At 30.3% G+C, this 16,372-nt stretch overlaps 2 protein-coding genes across 2 annotated transcripts in view; both read left to right on the top strand.

The window, feature by feature from the left end:
- Window positions 1–12,855, top strand: part of LOC658102 (uncharacterized protein) — a 207,577-nt gene extending 194,722 nt beyond the window's left edge. Inside the window, exons 7-9 of the mRNA XM_064357869.1 lie at window positions 3,589–3,701; window positions 11,124–11,308; window positions 11,359–12,855. Coding sequence (XP_064213939.1) covers window positions 3,589–3,701; window positions 11,124–11,308; window positions 11,359–11,578 — 518 coding nt within the window. The 3' untranslated portion in view covers window positions 11,579–12,855. The remainder of the gene's footprint in view (window positions 1–3,588; window positions 3,702–11,123; window positions 11,309–11,358) is intronic.
- Window positions 1–15,136, top strand: part of LOC656406 (fatty acyl-CoA reductase 1) — a 374,499-nt gene extending 359,363 nt beyond the window's left edge. The window contains exon 5 of the mRNA XM_064357868.1: window positions 12,865–15,136. Within this exon, the coding sequence (XP_064213938.1) occupies window positions 12,865–12,883 (19 nt within the window). The 3' untranslated portion in view covers window positions 12,884–15,136. The remainder of the gene's footprint in view (window positions 1–12,864) is intronic.
- Window positions 15,137–16,372: the final 1,236 nt, after the last annotated feature.

The following is a 16,372-nucleotide window of genomic DNA, read 5'->3' as shown; positions in this document are numbered from 1 at the left end:
AAATATTTAAAAACTCTCCTTTAATAAAAAAAAACATTATTTTTTAGTGCATCTTTTTAAAACGAAGCTTTAAATTGTTTTATACCGGGTGCTCAAAAACCGGGGCACTGGTAGAGAAATGCTCAAATGGACTTTGAACACTCTGTATTTATTTCATTTAAGCAAATGTATGGTTGTTACGAATGTAGTATTCTTTATCTGCAAAATGACACATAAACATTTTAGTAGATACTCTGTGACAAGAAAAATAACATTTACATTATAAAATAGCTTTATATTTAAAAAGAATATTTAAAAAGAGTTATATTTAAAATCGTGAAAATGGAAAAAATTAAAGTCGTCCTAAATCTCCATCTTCAAGTTTAGATTTTTTCAAGCTTTATTGTGCTTCATTTTTATACATCCTGTATGCGTTGTACTCTCAAACTAAGATATTTTATCTAAGACTTCATCGCTAGAGGAAAAAGCTTTGTAAGAAAAAAATCAACAGGTTTCCCTCCTTTATTCTTGTCCTTCTTCCCCAAATATAATTTCCCAAGCTCAGGTGAAACAGTCGGCGATAATAAACTTTTCCGCCGTTAAATTTCTCAAAATGGCCGTATCTAAATACTTTAAAAGAAGCTTAATACGAGTTGAAAACTTATTTCGAAGGAAATTTCCTTTTGGTTGTTTGTCGGTTTATGGTCGACGAAATGCAAACAATCATTCTTTCCCTTCAAATGTCACCGGTGCGCACCGTTTGCCCATCGATTGTTTGTTTCCGGTCATATCCCTGATCGATCCGGTGAGATATCGACAAGCGTTATAAAGTGGTTTAAAAAGTTTTTATTTCCGGAACTTTTGATTATCGCTTCTACCGTGTCAAACAAAACGACAACGATATTTACTCTTTTGTTTTCCGGCGCGCGTTTGGGAAATTAATTTTCACGGATAATTTGTCAAAAATTCAACGACTTAATGAACGCAAGTTTGCACTAATGTGACACTTCATTAAGTGTCACAGATGGGTGGATTTAAATAAGAAAATTTCCACGAGTCCGGACCATGGTGTGGGGTAAGTCGTGCTTTCAAAGCTGCTGGAAATAAGATTGGAATGCAACTTGACGCCTCGGGAAAACTGATCCAATTTCTTTCTTAAAATGTTCTTTTTGTGGTAGTTTGTAAGTAAGAAGGGGAATCGGATATCATTTAGATGTCGATTTCTTACTAACAGCAGCTGAAAAACCGACAAGAAAACACAAACGACTTTATAATAACGCCGACAGAACAGATTGCTGCTGAATATAACTTTCCGAAACGAGATGAATTTTTATGGCCAACTTGGCCACCAAATTTAATCAAACTTATATCCAGGCACGGATATGGAAATTTAACAGTTTTCACTCTGTATATTTAACAGAATGCGTCGAAAATTTTAGAGGCTGATGCAAGCTTCAGTCATTTTAAATTTATATTGTCAAGAATATACAGAGTGAGTCTGCTTCAAAAACTAATAGTTGCACCAAATCAGCATTTTAAGACTAAGTAGTAACGAAATTTATTTTACTATTTTTAGCAATATTTGTAATCCAATTTTAAATCGAAAATTAGAATTGAGTTTTTTAAATAATTAGAATTTGAGACAACGTAACACTTTTTTGAAAAAAAAATTGATATTTTTTTATTAAAATTTTTAACAAATATTCATAATATTTTAAAAAACGTGTAGGAGAAAGATGCACTGCGATGATACGAACACAATGCGTCCAAGAAACAAATAAAATTTTTAGTAGTTTTTAACGACACGCCATTTTACTTTGACAAAATTTACCGCCGAGAATCTTCAACAGTCAACTGTGGGGTAAGAGGTAGAGAGGGCAAAATAACCCTCGATCAACTAAAGACAGGAAGATGTGAAACACGATGTTTCTGTATCTTTGTATTATTCATACACAGAATTATCCTATTAATTTTTTGAACAGAATTTAATATTGCATTAAACATCAGTGTTTTTTTTTATTTTTGTAGTAGTGTTTGTTAGTAATTTTTATGTGTTTCTTGCTCAAAAATGGATCAATATCAAAAGTTTGGAATACGACAAAATCTGTTTTTCCCTTTGGAAAACAAAAGTTAAATTTTAATTTATTTTCGGTAAAAAAATTATTTTGTCATGATGTCATGAAGATTTCTGATGATAGATTGAAAAAGCTCAGCAAGAAGCAAATAATGTCAAATAACCTTGAATTCAATTTTTTCTGGAATTAAATTCTTTGAAATACCTAAGATTTTCTGGGAATATGTAGAAATTGTAAGCGAAGTCCAAGTATACCTGCTTCCCATTCTAAGAAAATGCTGAAAGGAATCCGACAAATTGGCAAAATAAATAAAAACTACTCGTAATAATCACCAGAATTTAGCGTTTATTTTTAAATATTCAATTTTTTTCTCAATGTAGGTACTCGTATGTAAATTTCTTTCAAAAATTTTTGTACAGAATATAATTTAAGCATCGTTTGTTTTAAAATGACAATTTGGTTAATTAATGTTTTCATATTTTTATTTTATTAACACAATTATTAATATGTATTTTTAATTCAATGATAATAATTTTATTGTATGGAATTGCAAAAAAAATCCGAAAAAATTCACATGCATAAAGAGAATAATAAAACATTTTTTGCAAACGCAGATTTCTACGTGAGATTATTATAAGTTTTTAAGATACAGAAAAAAGTAGCTTTTTAATACTAGTACTAGTTATGTAAAAAAATATAAAAGAGAGACAAAACCAATCATTACGAATGACTTTCAGATATCGGGGTTAAATCAGCCTTTTGAATCCCTAATTTTTATCAAATATGCAAAATTTTATGTAGGACTTTTTAGTAAAGCTTGTTAATATGGGTAGACCACTTTTCCCAAAACGTTAAATACAGGCAAATGCTTCTCTCCCTAAATAGCAAACCCACAATTTTTTTGTTAGTTACTTAAAGTTGAGTTTTTTCTATATAACTGAAAATATCTTGCTGATGGCTAATACGTATACAGCTGCTTCCAAGAACTGCCCTCCTCACTGCCCGACCAAAAGATTTTACAAAATTCGCGTTTTACTACTTTTCCTGCTATCGAATTTTAAAAACAAATATATATTTGTGATCAGCGAAAAATGGAGATTCGTCGCCCTACCTTCGTTTAAAAAAAATATTATAATTTTTTTTATTTTTTTCCAAAAATAATTCAAAAAATAAAATACTGTTACGTTGCCTCAAATTTAGTAGAGATTCTATAATCAAAACTTTCTTTTGCTTTCGAAAAAAAGTGAATGTTTGAAAAGATAATAGAAAAATAAATTCCGCGCCATCTTACGGCTTAGAAACACACTAAAACATATTCCTCTTTAACCTTAAATACTTTTGTATTTCTAATCATCTAAATTTTTTTCAGAATTTTTCAACCCTTCCTTATAATTACAATTAAATAATTAAGAATAAGACTATTATTATTAATTTAGCAAAACTTTCTTTCAAACTTTCAAATTTTGTATAAAAACACACAATTAGAAAGAAAAAAATAATAATAACTGATTATAATTTAAAAAATGGTTTTTAGGTCGCCCTGTGTCATGGGCCCTTCTAGCGCCCTCCATAACCCCGAAAAGGACCACAGACGGCGCCAACAACCCCGGCTTGAGGATATATAAATTCGACAAAGACACCGGCCAGGTAATTTTTCCATCAATCACGAAATCTTAATAAAGTATGTCTGAAAAAAATGCTGAAATATTCATAGAGTCGCCCCCGGTGGCGGCATTATTCAAAATTAAGAAACGACTACTTTATCACGATGCATATTTGCATAATTACCGCCACATACACTCGAGATAGTGCTTCAATTATGCGATGAGATGGATAGAATTAGCTTTAAAGCAAAACAAGCAGGCTATTTAAAATTAAAGCGAAGAGATACGTCATTCTGGTGTTGCAACGTTTAATGAGATGTTGAGTTTCATTGTTAATGAAGCCACTAATAGAAAAAATAATGTTTGTTGCGAATTATGATTGGAAAAACTTGAGTCGTGCATTATTACGGAGCAAGGGCTTGAGTTTTGTTGTTGTGCTTGTAGGTATACGAAAGAATATTGAAAAGTTTTCCGGTGGAAAGTTTCAGCGTTTATGAATATTTCAAATTGGGATTAACTTTAAAAGTGGGTATTGATTGGGCTGGAAATGGAGCGTCATCTTTGTTTCAATTAAAAATTATGTGAATTTAAGTCAAAATATTCAAAGAAAATCATGTTTAGCCCCATAGTTAAAACCTATGACTTATGAGTGTGTAACTTCCAACAACAAAAGTTATTATCATATTAACTACACTATATTTTGTGTTTTTTCTGTAATAAATTATCAATTTTTTTATTTTTCTTCTGCATGATAGAAACATTATGTTATACAGGGTAACCCAAGGGTGCGTAATCGGTCTATAACTTTTTTATTATTTGAAATATTGTCATGCCGTTTTCACTGTCCGACAGATCGACTTAAAGTCTACAAACTAAAAATATTTTTATTGTACACAGGGTGTTGTTACATTTTTTAAATAGACACCCTATATATTTTTGCATAATTGGATCCTGCGCAAAAAAATAATGTAAGTTTATATAAACTATTATGGACCTATCTCTTTTCGTTTCAGAATTATTCAACATTTTTGTTATAAAAAAAACAATTTTAAAAAAATCACCGCGAAATCGCCTATGAATATTTTCCGAACAATTTGTCACAGAAAAACTCAGAATACCCTGAAGTTTTAGCAGTAGTCGACCTTTACTCGAAGCATGCGGATAATGTACAGGGTGTGCCAAAACGCAAAAAGTTAAATAACTCATTTTTTTAATGGAACACCATGTATTTCTTTACACGTATCGATAGCATTTTTCATAAACTCTTTAATAATATGCAGTTTGTATAGCAAATTTAAAATATTTCTCAGTATTCAAAAATTTTTTTCTTTTATTATTTATTTTATTATTAATTCTTGATGAGCAAAATTAATTTATGTATGAAGTAATAATTTGATTACTAATGTAACGCGCTTTTTGCAACTACTAATTTATTATTTATGAAATAATTGCTGCGTTTTCCAAGAAGATATGTTTCTCAGAATTTGAAAACCGATTACTTTTGCAATTTCTTTACTTTTTAAAAATATTACTTTTTACATTTTTCCAAAAATGTTTGTTAATGATTTCAAAGGCCAACACTTTATTTTCTATTATTCCAAAAACATACAGGGTGACCGAGGGTTGCGTAATCAATTTATAACTTTTTTATTATTTGAAATATTGCCATACCCTTTACACTTTCCGATAGATCGACTTTCAAAAACTACAAATATTTTTATTGTACACAGGGTTATGTACAGGGTGGTGAATCAAAGAATTTTTTTTAATATAACACCCTATATATTTTTGCATAATTGAAATCTACGCAAAAAATAATGATAACTTTATATAAGCTATTATAGGTCTATCTCTTTTCGTTTAGCAATTATTCAACTTTTCGATTAAAAAAAACAATTTTTGAAAAATCACTGCGATGTCGCCTATGAATATTTTCGAAAAATTTGCAACAGAAAAACTTAGAACACTATGTAGTTTAAGCAATAGTCGACTTTTACTTGAAACATGTAGATAATGTACAGAGTGTGCCAAAACGCAAAAAGTTGAATAACTCATTTTTTCAAATAATAATAATAATAATAAATGCCTTTATTTAAGTAAAAACTGAGGAGGCGAAGTCTAGCTAATGCTACTCCACTTAACCTCGCATATAACAAAAAGTTTAAATTACATAACAAAAAATACAAATAGAGGCAAAGAGAAAATAACAAAAAAAAAAAAAGAAAAAATTCTTAAAATGTAAATTAACAGGTAAATTAACAAATAGAACAACATGTATTTCTTTACACGTATCAATGGCATTTTTTATAAGCTTTCTAACGATGTGTGGTTTGTATAGCAAATTTGAAATATTTTTTAATGTCCAAAAAAATTTTTTCTTTTTTTATTTAATTACCATATTTTTTATAAATTTTTTATAAATTACCATTTGACTTAGCAGATTCTGTGATAACAAAATTTTTTGTAATAAAAATATTTTTTTTTAAAATCTTTAAATCTTTAAAATCTTTAAAAATAAATATTTTGATTTTGCTGTGCAAACCCCATACCGTTAAAACACTTATCAAAAATGCTATTAATAAAAATTAATTAAAAATGAGTTATTCAAGTTGTTGCGTTTTGGCACACTATGTATATTATCTGCGTGCTCAAACTTAAAATCGTCTATGTGCTAAAACTACCAGATCTTCTAAACTTTTCTGTTGCAAATTTGCCGGAAAATATTTATAAGCAAATTTGCAGTGATTTTTCAAAAATTGCTCTTATTTATAACGAAAAGTAGAATAATTCCAAAACGAAAAAAGATAGACACACAATAGTTTATATTTAGTTAAATTATTTTTTGCGTAGATTCTAGTTATGTAAAAATATAAAGAGTGTTATAACTTTGCTTGACCACCCTGTATACAACACCCTGTGCATTATAAAAATATTTTTAGTTTGTAACCTTATTGATATTGTAAAAGCGTATTTGTTTACTAATTGGCCAATAATAAAGCGAGAAAAAAAATCCAGCTGATGATTCAAATTCAAAGTTAAAAACAACTTTGATTTTTCCATAACGGAATTTTTATTTTTGTTCCTACTTAAGTTTTTATCAAGTTCCTAAACACATCGAGTTGATTGAAACTCGCCGCCATTTTTCGCGTTCGGTCTTCGCCGGCTAGATGTTAGTGCTTTTAAATAAAGTCGTAAACCGCCCCCGCCCCCATCAAGCGTTATAAAAGCGCCCCGCGTCGAATATGCAGAGAATAATCTTCGAGAAGAAAAAAACAGCACAACGTTGCATAATGCATGATTTCGGAATTTCCGTCGTTTATATCGATTGTAGACGACACTTGTAAAATTCCATCGCAACTTCGGTATCGTTTATATTATTCAAGACGCAACGCTTTTGGATTTCTCCAGGACCGGACCCGTAATGAACTCGATAACAAGTCCCACATTTTTATTTTTCATCGCACACACCAAAGCAAGCCAATTTGCTCGACTCGTAATAAAATTTTTCCGCATGATGGCAATGGGAAGTTTAATTAAGATGCGGTCCAGCGGACGATTTTAGAACTTGTCGAAGTTTTACGACAAAGGAGACAGACACCACGGTGCTGTATCATATGGGAGAGAATTAAAATGTAAAGTTGTGCTTTTATGATGCAAGTTGCTGAGTAAATTTTCGCTCAAAAATGGTTTACGGACTTTCGGGGACTTCGTGGCGCCGGGGTGTACACGGATGGATTAACACCGACGGGTTTTTAGACGGCTTGAAAACATTATTATTAAGTTTGGGAGATTGCCATTTTTGGCGAAGAAATGGCTCGGAAAATACGAATCTCGGCGAAAAAAGGCCACTTTTTTAAAAATATGGTGGCGACGTCTGAGCAAAAACTAAGTTGTGTGGATAGGGCGTAAGTCATTAAAATTTTATGATAATTATTAGTTGGAGAAATATTACACTCGCTCGGTGGAATATCTCTAAAATAATAATGACTAACATTGATACTCTTCTATAAACTAGAGACAATTGTATACACACTGTTTTAATTATTCATTGCTGTATGTGATTAGTTGATTACATACCTACGTTTGGTATTTAGCTGACAAAAGAACTAAATTTTAAGGCCTGTAAAAAATGTCTATTGAATAGTATACTACAATGTTGCTAAATTGACTTTTGAGTCAAATACCGTTTCGTTTTAAACATTTGTTTTTACAAATTTCTGAGAAACAAAAACAAAAAAGTGTTTTATTTACTTTTTTTACGTCTTAAGTTTTTTAGTCTTAGTTTTTGCGTAGATTATATATTTTTAAAAAGCCTCTAAACAGGAGAATCAACCAATAAACCAATGTCAAAATTAGCAATATTAAAAGCTACGTCGAAAAATGCAAATGTAGGGTGTTTCAGTTAGAAAAACATAAGTGTGAAATTATTCCAAACACCCCTGTATACTCAAAAATTATTCTAGGTGATGCTAATATCTACTAAAAACACACTTGAGTAACTATTAGCTGTTTCAAAACTATAAAAAAGCCAATTTTCTGTCAAAATTAGTTGTTATAAATTGTAAAAAAGTAATAGCAAATGTAATTTATACTTTAAATGAGAGATTTAATTTTTAATAACTATTTTACAATTTTATAATTAAAAAAAATCATTTGGTAAAATGCTAAAATGCGACGTAGGCATTTTTATAGTTTTGAACTATCTAATATGTCACCTGAACCAATAATACAATGTGTTTTTAAATGATTCTTATGTAGTCGTCTGTAAATTTCCCATGTTAAATCAGAAATACCGCTTTATAGAATTAATAACCGGCACTTAGACACCGAATATTACCATTCTCCAATTATTAAGTCTCCAATTCGGAAATATACTTCGACAATTAAAGTATTTTCTTGCACATTGTAACAATTTAGTTGCATTTAAACGGAATTTTTAAAATCAATTAATTTACAATTTCTTAATTTCACAACTGACCGTTTTGACATCTATTTGATAGGAAATTCAATTGAACAGAGCGGCTCAATTTTTTTTACATGCAAACCAATGTAAGTAGATGAGAATCATTTAAAAACACATTGTATAATTGTATTACAGCATACCTAAAAGTTTTATTGATAATTATCTATTAACTATTTCAAAACTATGAAAATGCCAACGTCGCATTTTACCGAATATTTTTTTAAATAAGGTTAATACAAATTTAAAATGTAGTTATTAATCATCAGATCTCTCATTGAGACTGTAAATTACATTTACTCTGGACTTTTTTGAAGTGCATGAATAATTTATAACTCCAACTTTTCGAAAAAAGTGTGACGCTGGCATTTCTACAGTTTTGAAACAGCTAATATATTGGTTCTAAAGTGCCACTGTTATAGCGTATCGAAAAAAATAGATTTTTAAAGACATCCGGTATATTAGAATAAATGGACAAAAAATGCGATTTATTAAAAAAATATTCTTCGATAAAACTTTAAACAAAATTAACAAAAGTAGCATAAAAATATAAATTAAGATATAGAACCTAAAAAGTCACTAAATTCCTATCAATTGGTTTTTTCTCTAAAATTAAACTATAATAATAATAATAATAGTAGTAATAATAATAATAATAATAATAATGGCATAAAAATTACCTTTTACAATATTTAAGACTAATTAACAAAACGAAGACTAAAAAAATTAATCATCCTCCAACATCTTACTGAACTTTACTATTTCACAAAAAAAAATTGATGAAGTAGCAGACTTCTAGCGGAATGAAAGCCGCCATTTTCTAGGTAGTGTTCATCAGATTCTAACTTAAAATTTCATAACAAACGACTTTTGTCTATCCATGCCTACTAATTTTAATTTTTGAGACATGAATAAAAATTAAAATAAACTTAAAACGTCGATTTAAAAAAAATACAAGTCAATTAACTCCCTTATTTTAACCTCAATAATTACTACGGACGGTTAATTAATCAACATCTCAATTTTTTTTAAACTTAACAGTGAACTCAATCAAGATAACTCTTCTTTTTCGGCTCTACAGGGTGAGTCAATAGTGGGTTATTTCAGAATTATTTTTAATATATCATTAATAATACTAATTCGAGCTGACCAAATCGGTAGTCATTAAAATTTTTCTAAATTATTTCACGATTACGATGTTCTAAGTATTTTGCAAACCCATTACCTGACGCCCTGTATACTGCTAAAACGTTAGAAAACGCCTTTATTTTTTTATTTACACGGAAAACTACAATTTAGTCAGTTGGACTAAGCAAAATCACATAAAATAGAATAAATGCAGCAGAGCACTACAATGCAGATGCTACAATGTGTTCAAAAATGGTTGTTCATCAAGTCACCTATGAAATTTGAACGTAATGTGCCGCTTCATTTAAACTGCGAATGGAAAAATAAAACATAAATCAAGACAAACTTTACCTTTGAAACAACTTTTCCAAAAAATGCAAAAATATGAGTAAAAAGCTAAATGAAAAATTTTGAAAAAGCGGCACATGAATTTGAATTTCCATAGTTAACTTGATGAATAACCATTTTTGAACACATTGTATAACTGCCTTTCTAAAATTTATAGAAAATTGAGGATAACCTGTGAGCAATGTAGTAACCAAGTTTTTGGTAAACGTAGTAAAAAACCATTACCCGTGTACGATGAAAAGTCGATCAATTTTCATCTTAAAAAAAGTTCCGTTTTTTAAAGCACAGGGTGAGTCAATTGTGCGTTATTTTTGATTTTTTTTTAATTTTGCAGCTGACCAGATCGGTAATCGTTAAAAAAATTCAAAATTAATCCTCAGTTACATTGTTCTGGGTATTATCAAGTTTGTCTTGACAGTTTTGCTAACATTTTATTATAGACTATTATTATTTAAAAGATAAAAAACAATGTTGGTTCAATTAATGTTTTTAAAAACTAAGCAAAACTCCAAGTGATAAGTGCAATTAGTATTTTTGGTTGCATCTGAGTACATGTCAGAAATAATCCACTATTGACTCACCCTGTATAACTGACATGCAGACTGATTCACGTAAGGAACTGGAATTACAAAAATAAAATTACAATACAAAATACAATAATCTACCTGCATTTGCAGGCAAAGTGTATTGAAATTCTTGTAAAGAGCATTTTGGTCCAAAATCTGATTGACTTAAGTACTCATCTTGAAAAATTTCCCAACTTCGGAAGTTTATTTTAAGAAATAGCACCAGCAATACAAACGCACCAAACTATTCTTAAGGTTTATGATTTATTCAAAAATGATATTTTAGTCGTTTCAATCTTGCAAGCAAACCGCCTTTCATTTATCCTTTGTCATATTCAAATGCTCCCTTTTCTCCAATGCATATTTGAATAGTATTCGGCGCAATTCCTCCACTTCACTTGCCTCCAGAAATGCCTTCATATTAATCCCCGCCCCTTTTCAATGAAATTCGCCAACATTCCAGGTGCTAGACTACACCCAATACTATCTGGACCTGTCTCGCGCTAATTCAAATTCCAAGGGAGAAGCCGAATGGACGGTCGAATACAACTTCAGCTCCTACTACGGCATCACGGAAATAACCCCCAACTCGCTGCACCAGCTGGCCGACAAACTGACGTCGGTCAACCACAACACCTTCTTCGACAGGTTCCGCACCGCAGCTTCTTCCTCCCTTTGCTAACTCCAGACTGTTGCAGGTACTACACCGCCAACGCGGTCAGGATGTACAGCAACCCCCAGACGGGCTGCGACGCCAACTGCGCCCACACCCACTACTGTGCTATAACACGGGTCGATTACCAAGAATTCGCGAACTGTCTCAAAACGGCGGCCAGTGCTCTGGCCTCCTCCTCGTCGCTAATTCGAGCGCCGAACTTCGGACTGTGCGGACTCGTTTTCGTGATCAGTAAAGTGTGATAGTCCTTTTGAGTGATCTGGTAGGAAATTGCTCACTTGTTATGACTTAACGTTGAACTGGACTCAAAATTGACGTCTGCGCTTAAAACGAAGCTGTTCAAACAAGTGTTTAAATAAAAATAATAATTTGAAAAATAGTAGGGTACTGCGGGATAAGTTCGGGCATGGGGCACGTGTAACTTCAACAAGTGGCATTGTTCGATGGATACATTTATTTTATGCAAAAAATGTGTTTGTACAAAGCCTACTAACTTAGCTGAGATTTCAGTTACATTTCGACTTTATGGTGACATCATTAAAAATACCTAGTTTATATTAACTAGTATGTTATGCAAAGATTCTCGAATTATCACATCAAATATATTTTATGGCAAGTTGTGTTTGAAGAAGCTCTTTAGAGCAAGTTCAAAGTGTCTAGTTTAAAGTAAACAATTTAACGACTTTACGCCTTATCAAATACAGGGTGTTTGACACAACTTTACGTGGCATGTGCCTAATGTACGCACGCAAATATACAAAAGGCACAAAACACTAGATACAAAAAGTTTACATTTAATTATTTAATTTTTGGAAACCTATGAGAGTTGCATTAATAGTGATAAAACAACCATACCTAACTCATTTTTTTTTAATAAAATGCCACTATTTTTATTTCACGAAATGGTTATAAGTCCTAAATACTGTTTCTGTTTATTATTATCTTATTTATTACTATTACATGACTTTAAAAATTTAAATCTTCTGGCATAGGTTGGCCCGGAAAGTAAAATATAAGAAATCAAAGTTTTTCAAACTAAAATTCAATGTATTTTCTAATAATTATAATTATTAATTATCATAATTTTTATTTAATTATTTTTATTTATATAATTCATGTATTTGTCATTATAGAACGAATTGAAACTGAAAAAAAAACAAATCGTGCTAAAACTTCTGAAAAAAACAATACAGACTGCAGAAGAAATCGTTAAGACAAGCGATGAAACATTTAAATATAAAAAAGTCAACACTGTTAAAAACATTTATTTTAAATTAAACGTCCGAACGTGCCCCGCACTTCCCTAATTATTTACAATTCGATGTTTGCCATTAATTAAACTATTTATGAAATAATCAGTTATTAAATTTTAAATACCGGTAACTAGTTGAAAAATTTTAAAAAATTGCAAAATTGCAAATTGCAAAAATATATCGCAACTTTATTGTGATTGATTGAAAACTATAAATAATTCTTAATCTTTACAGTGTCCTAAGAAAAAATAATAAATAAAAAATCATTGTTTTAGAACAAAAAACAAAGAGTAAACATTTTTGAATTTGTTTTCATGGTATTGTGGCTAACGTACTATACAGAGTGGAATTTTTAACTGGAATATACTTTATAACTTTGATTAAGGTGATTTTGGTGGAAATTCCCAAAACTGGTCAATTTTTATTTTTCCTTGCCTACTATTTGGTGCATATGGTTTTTGTTTATCTGTGGTCAAAAATGCACAGCCACCTCTAACTTTTTTTTTCAAATGTAATGGTAAGTCAAGTGACACCTCGTATGAAAGCTCTTTTCGCAAGCAACACAACGCACTATTTGTTTTTTTAATTTTTTCAAAGCCTACGTGATAAAAAAATAAAAACCAATTTTATAAGTTGAACATTATTTAATGCAACAATTGTTCAAAATGGCCTAATTTCAACTTATAAAAATTGGTTTTCATTTTTTTATCGGGTAGGCTTTAGAAATATTTAAAAAAACAAAGAGTGCGTTGTATTCCCTGCAAAGTGATCTTTCACATAAGGTGACACTTGACATACCGTTACATTTGAAAAAAAAGTTAGAGGTGGCTCTACAGTTTTGACAGCAGATAAATAAAAATCATATCCAGCAAATGATTGTCAAGAAAAAACAAAAAGCGACCTGTTTCTGAAATTTTTACATTGCCTATGTCCAAATTATGAATTTTATTCCAGTTAAAAATTCCACACTGTTAATGCGACTTGAAATTTATCTTTTTTTATATAATAAACTAGCTATTGAGCTTTACAATAGTTTACAAATTTGTTTAATTGACTTGAGGTAAGAGCAACATCCTGTTGTAAAGAAATTATTTTATTTCATGTTTTTCTTTAAAACTTCCTTTTCATTTTTTTATTTAAACACTCATTTGAACGGCTTCTCTTCAAATGTGGACGACCATTCCCCAAAGAGTTCAATCTTAATTCACGCTGAATTAGGGTCGATGTCGAGACAGGGCCAGAGGCGAGTATTAGATATATACCGTGAGGATGACAAAAACAACACCCAAAAGAACTTTAATTGATCAACTTTTAGTTATTTCAAAGATTAGACTTGAAAGCTTTTTTCTGAAATCACCACTAGTAGCAGAATTCTTTTTGCAATTATGTCTTGTAAAATGATATCTTTTTTTTCTGAGGATTTTGTAAATATTTACAACAGTTTTTTTAAGATTGTTTTTTTTCATTTTTTTAAATTTATTAGTAGGAAAAATTTTTCATTTTTTTAACACAACGAAGTAAGTATTTAATCTTAATCTTAATCTATTACATTTTTTATACTTTATTACTTTTCTATAGAAGAACGAAAAATCTATTTTTTTTAAATTGTCAGTGTCAATAGTTATTTTCGTTTTTGTCATCCACCGAATGCTCCTAACTTTGGCCACAACAGCGGCACGAAATCGACCGAACCATCCTCCGGGATAATTTACTGGAATTGGTATTATTAAATTTTATGGAGCGGATGCACAATTTATCTAAAATATTTTTGTATTGATGCAGTTGTAAATAAAAGTATACTTAGTAAATGCATCTACCTTGTAAGATAGCGCTTTTCATGTGGAAAGAGAGAACGAAACTTTTGAATCATTCATTGTTCAGCTAATCTCCGAAAGTCCCTTAAATAATAAAACCGCGCCGTTTTTTCACAAGCCCTTAATCTGTGTATTAAAAAACGCCAAATCCCCTCTCTTGACTCTACGAGAATCCTGCCAGGATGTGTAAGGATTTTAATATTTGGCAAGATGTGTTCTTGTGTGATAACGTAACTATTTTAAGTAAACGATTTCATGTATTTTTATATCATTTAATTGTTCTAAAAATGTATATAATGTATAAATAATGTTGGCTGCGACGAAAATGACCAAATTTTGCTATTATATAGCATCACTATTATAGCTGTCTACTTGTATAACCTTGAATCTAATGTTGTTAACTTTTATTATACTCTATGTACTTCGACACTAACGCGTGATTTAAGTACAGATGACTAACTTACAGTTGAATCACGTGGTGGTGCAGTTTTTCTAAAGTTGAGTTACTCGTTACTTTAGTAACATATAAATACACCTATTGTATGTTAAACAAGACGATGTTTTTATAATGTGAACATTTTTATGCTTTTAAATAAGAAAAAACGTAAATATATTTATGCCACTGTGAATACTTGGACTAATTGTTGTATGTAGTTGTTACTCTAATGTGTTACTGTTTTGTATTTTTATTATCAGATTTATTTCTACTTCATTAAATAAAGCGGAATTATTACCAGCGTTTTATTTATACTCATGCAGAAAATAAATATTTATTACATAAGTGGTTTAGAAAACATTTTATCCACGCAAAAATGAGTAAACACGAAGGCGTAAACCCACATTAACAAAATAGAAGTAATCGAAGTTAAATTTTAATTTTTTCATTATTTCACTAGTGGAATAAATAATATATTGTTATACGACTTTTGGAGCACGACGAAGGAGTGCTCCAATAGAATGAGTGCCACAACTAAGTCTTATAAAACGAGTGTAATATTCTATTTTTTTTAATTTCTATTTTTGTTGTTTGTTTATTTTAGTTTTAGTTTTCTTTCAGTTTCACAATGAATAATCTGTGAAACCAAAGTAGGAAAATTACTTTATTCTTCGACACTGTCAAAATTTTTGATGTTTTTCCTGTGTGAGAAAGTTTTGACAACAGTTTGGCATTACTCAATACGAAGCGTCAGATTATTTTGAAAGATTTAGCAATTTTAAGCCTTTTGATTATAATTCGAAGAGTAAAATGTTGTATTCAACTCGTTTTTGTGTAAATCGGTTTATTTATACGTTTGATAATCCACTCATGAAATAAAAGGTCCGATTTACATTGAAACTTGTTAAATAAATAACTATTATTCCACAAGTGGATAATAGGTCTTTTTATACAGGGTGCGTCATTATTATGGGCATGCTCAATTGCTCCAACACTGTCAAAGATGTCGAAATAAATCAAATGGCACTGCAAATGGAAAGTCAAAATGTACGTCCTAAAATTATTTTGCCCTACACAGGGTGTTTCATTTCTACAGTGCAGTCTTTAACATAGTTTTTTTAATGGCACTTCCTGTATATTTGTACATATTTAAATGTGCACTTTTCTAGACTTTATAAATCAGTTTACTTTTTGCAATTTACTTTAACCGTTCAGAAGTTATTTAATTTTTTCTCAAATTTTGTGCGACTGCAGGCACATAATTAAAAAATCGCAGTGCCCTTGGTTGTGGGGATATCAAGTTGAGACTTTGTCTGTAGGTAAACAAATATCTGAGGTATCTTTTGGTGACAAGGCCATACATTTGCATTGTAACATCACCTTGCTGTGACACATTCATTTTGGTAAATTTTGAAGGACCATAACATAATATTTTTAAATAGCACTTCTGGTATTTTATTCCTAATTATTATTTAGCGTTTAATTTTACATCTTTTTTACCTCTTTAGTTTTTTTCCAAAAGTTGATAGTTAA

The sequence above is a fragment of the Tribolium castaneum genome, chromosome 7, assembly GCF_031307605.1.
Source record: "Tribolium castaneum strain GA2 chromosome 7, icTriCast1.1, whole genome shotgun sequence".
Taxonomy (NCBI): domain Eukaryota; kingdom Metazoa; phylum Arthropoda; class Insecta; order Coleoptera; family Tenebrionidae; genus Tribolium; species Tribolium castaneum.
The sequence above is the reverse complement of the archived record's forward strand: the minus strand, read 5'-3'. Positions and strand labels throughout refer to the sequence as shown.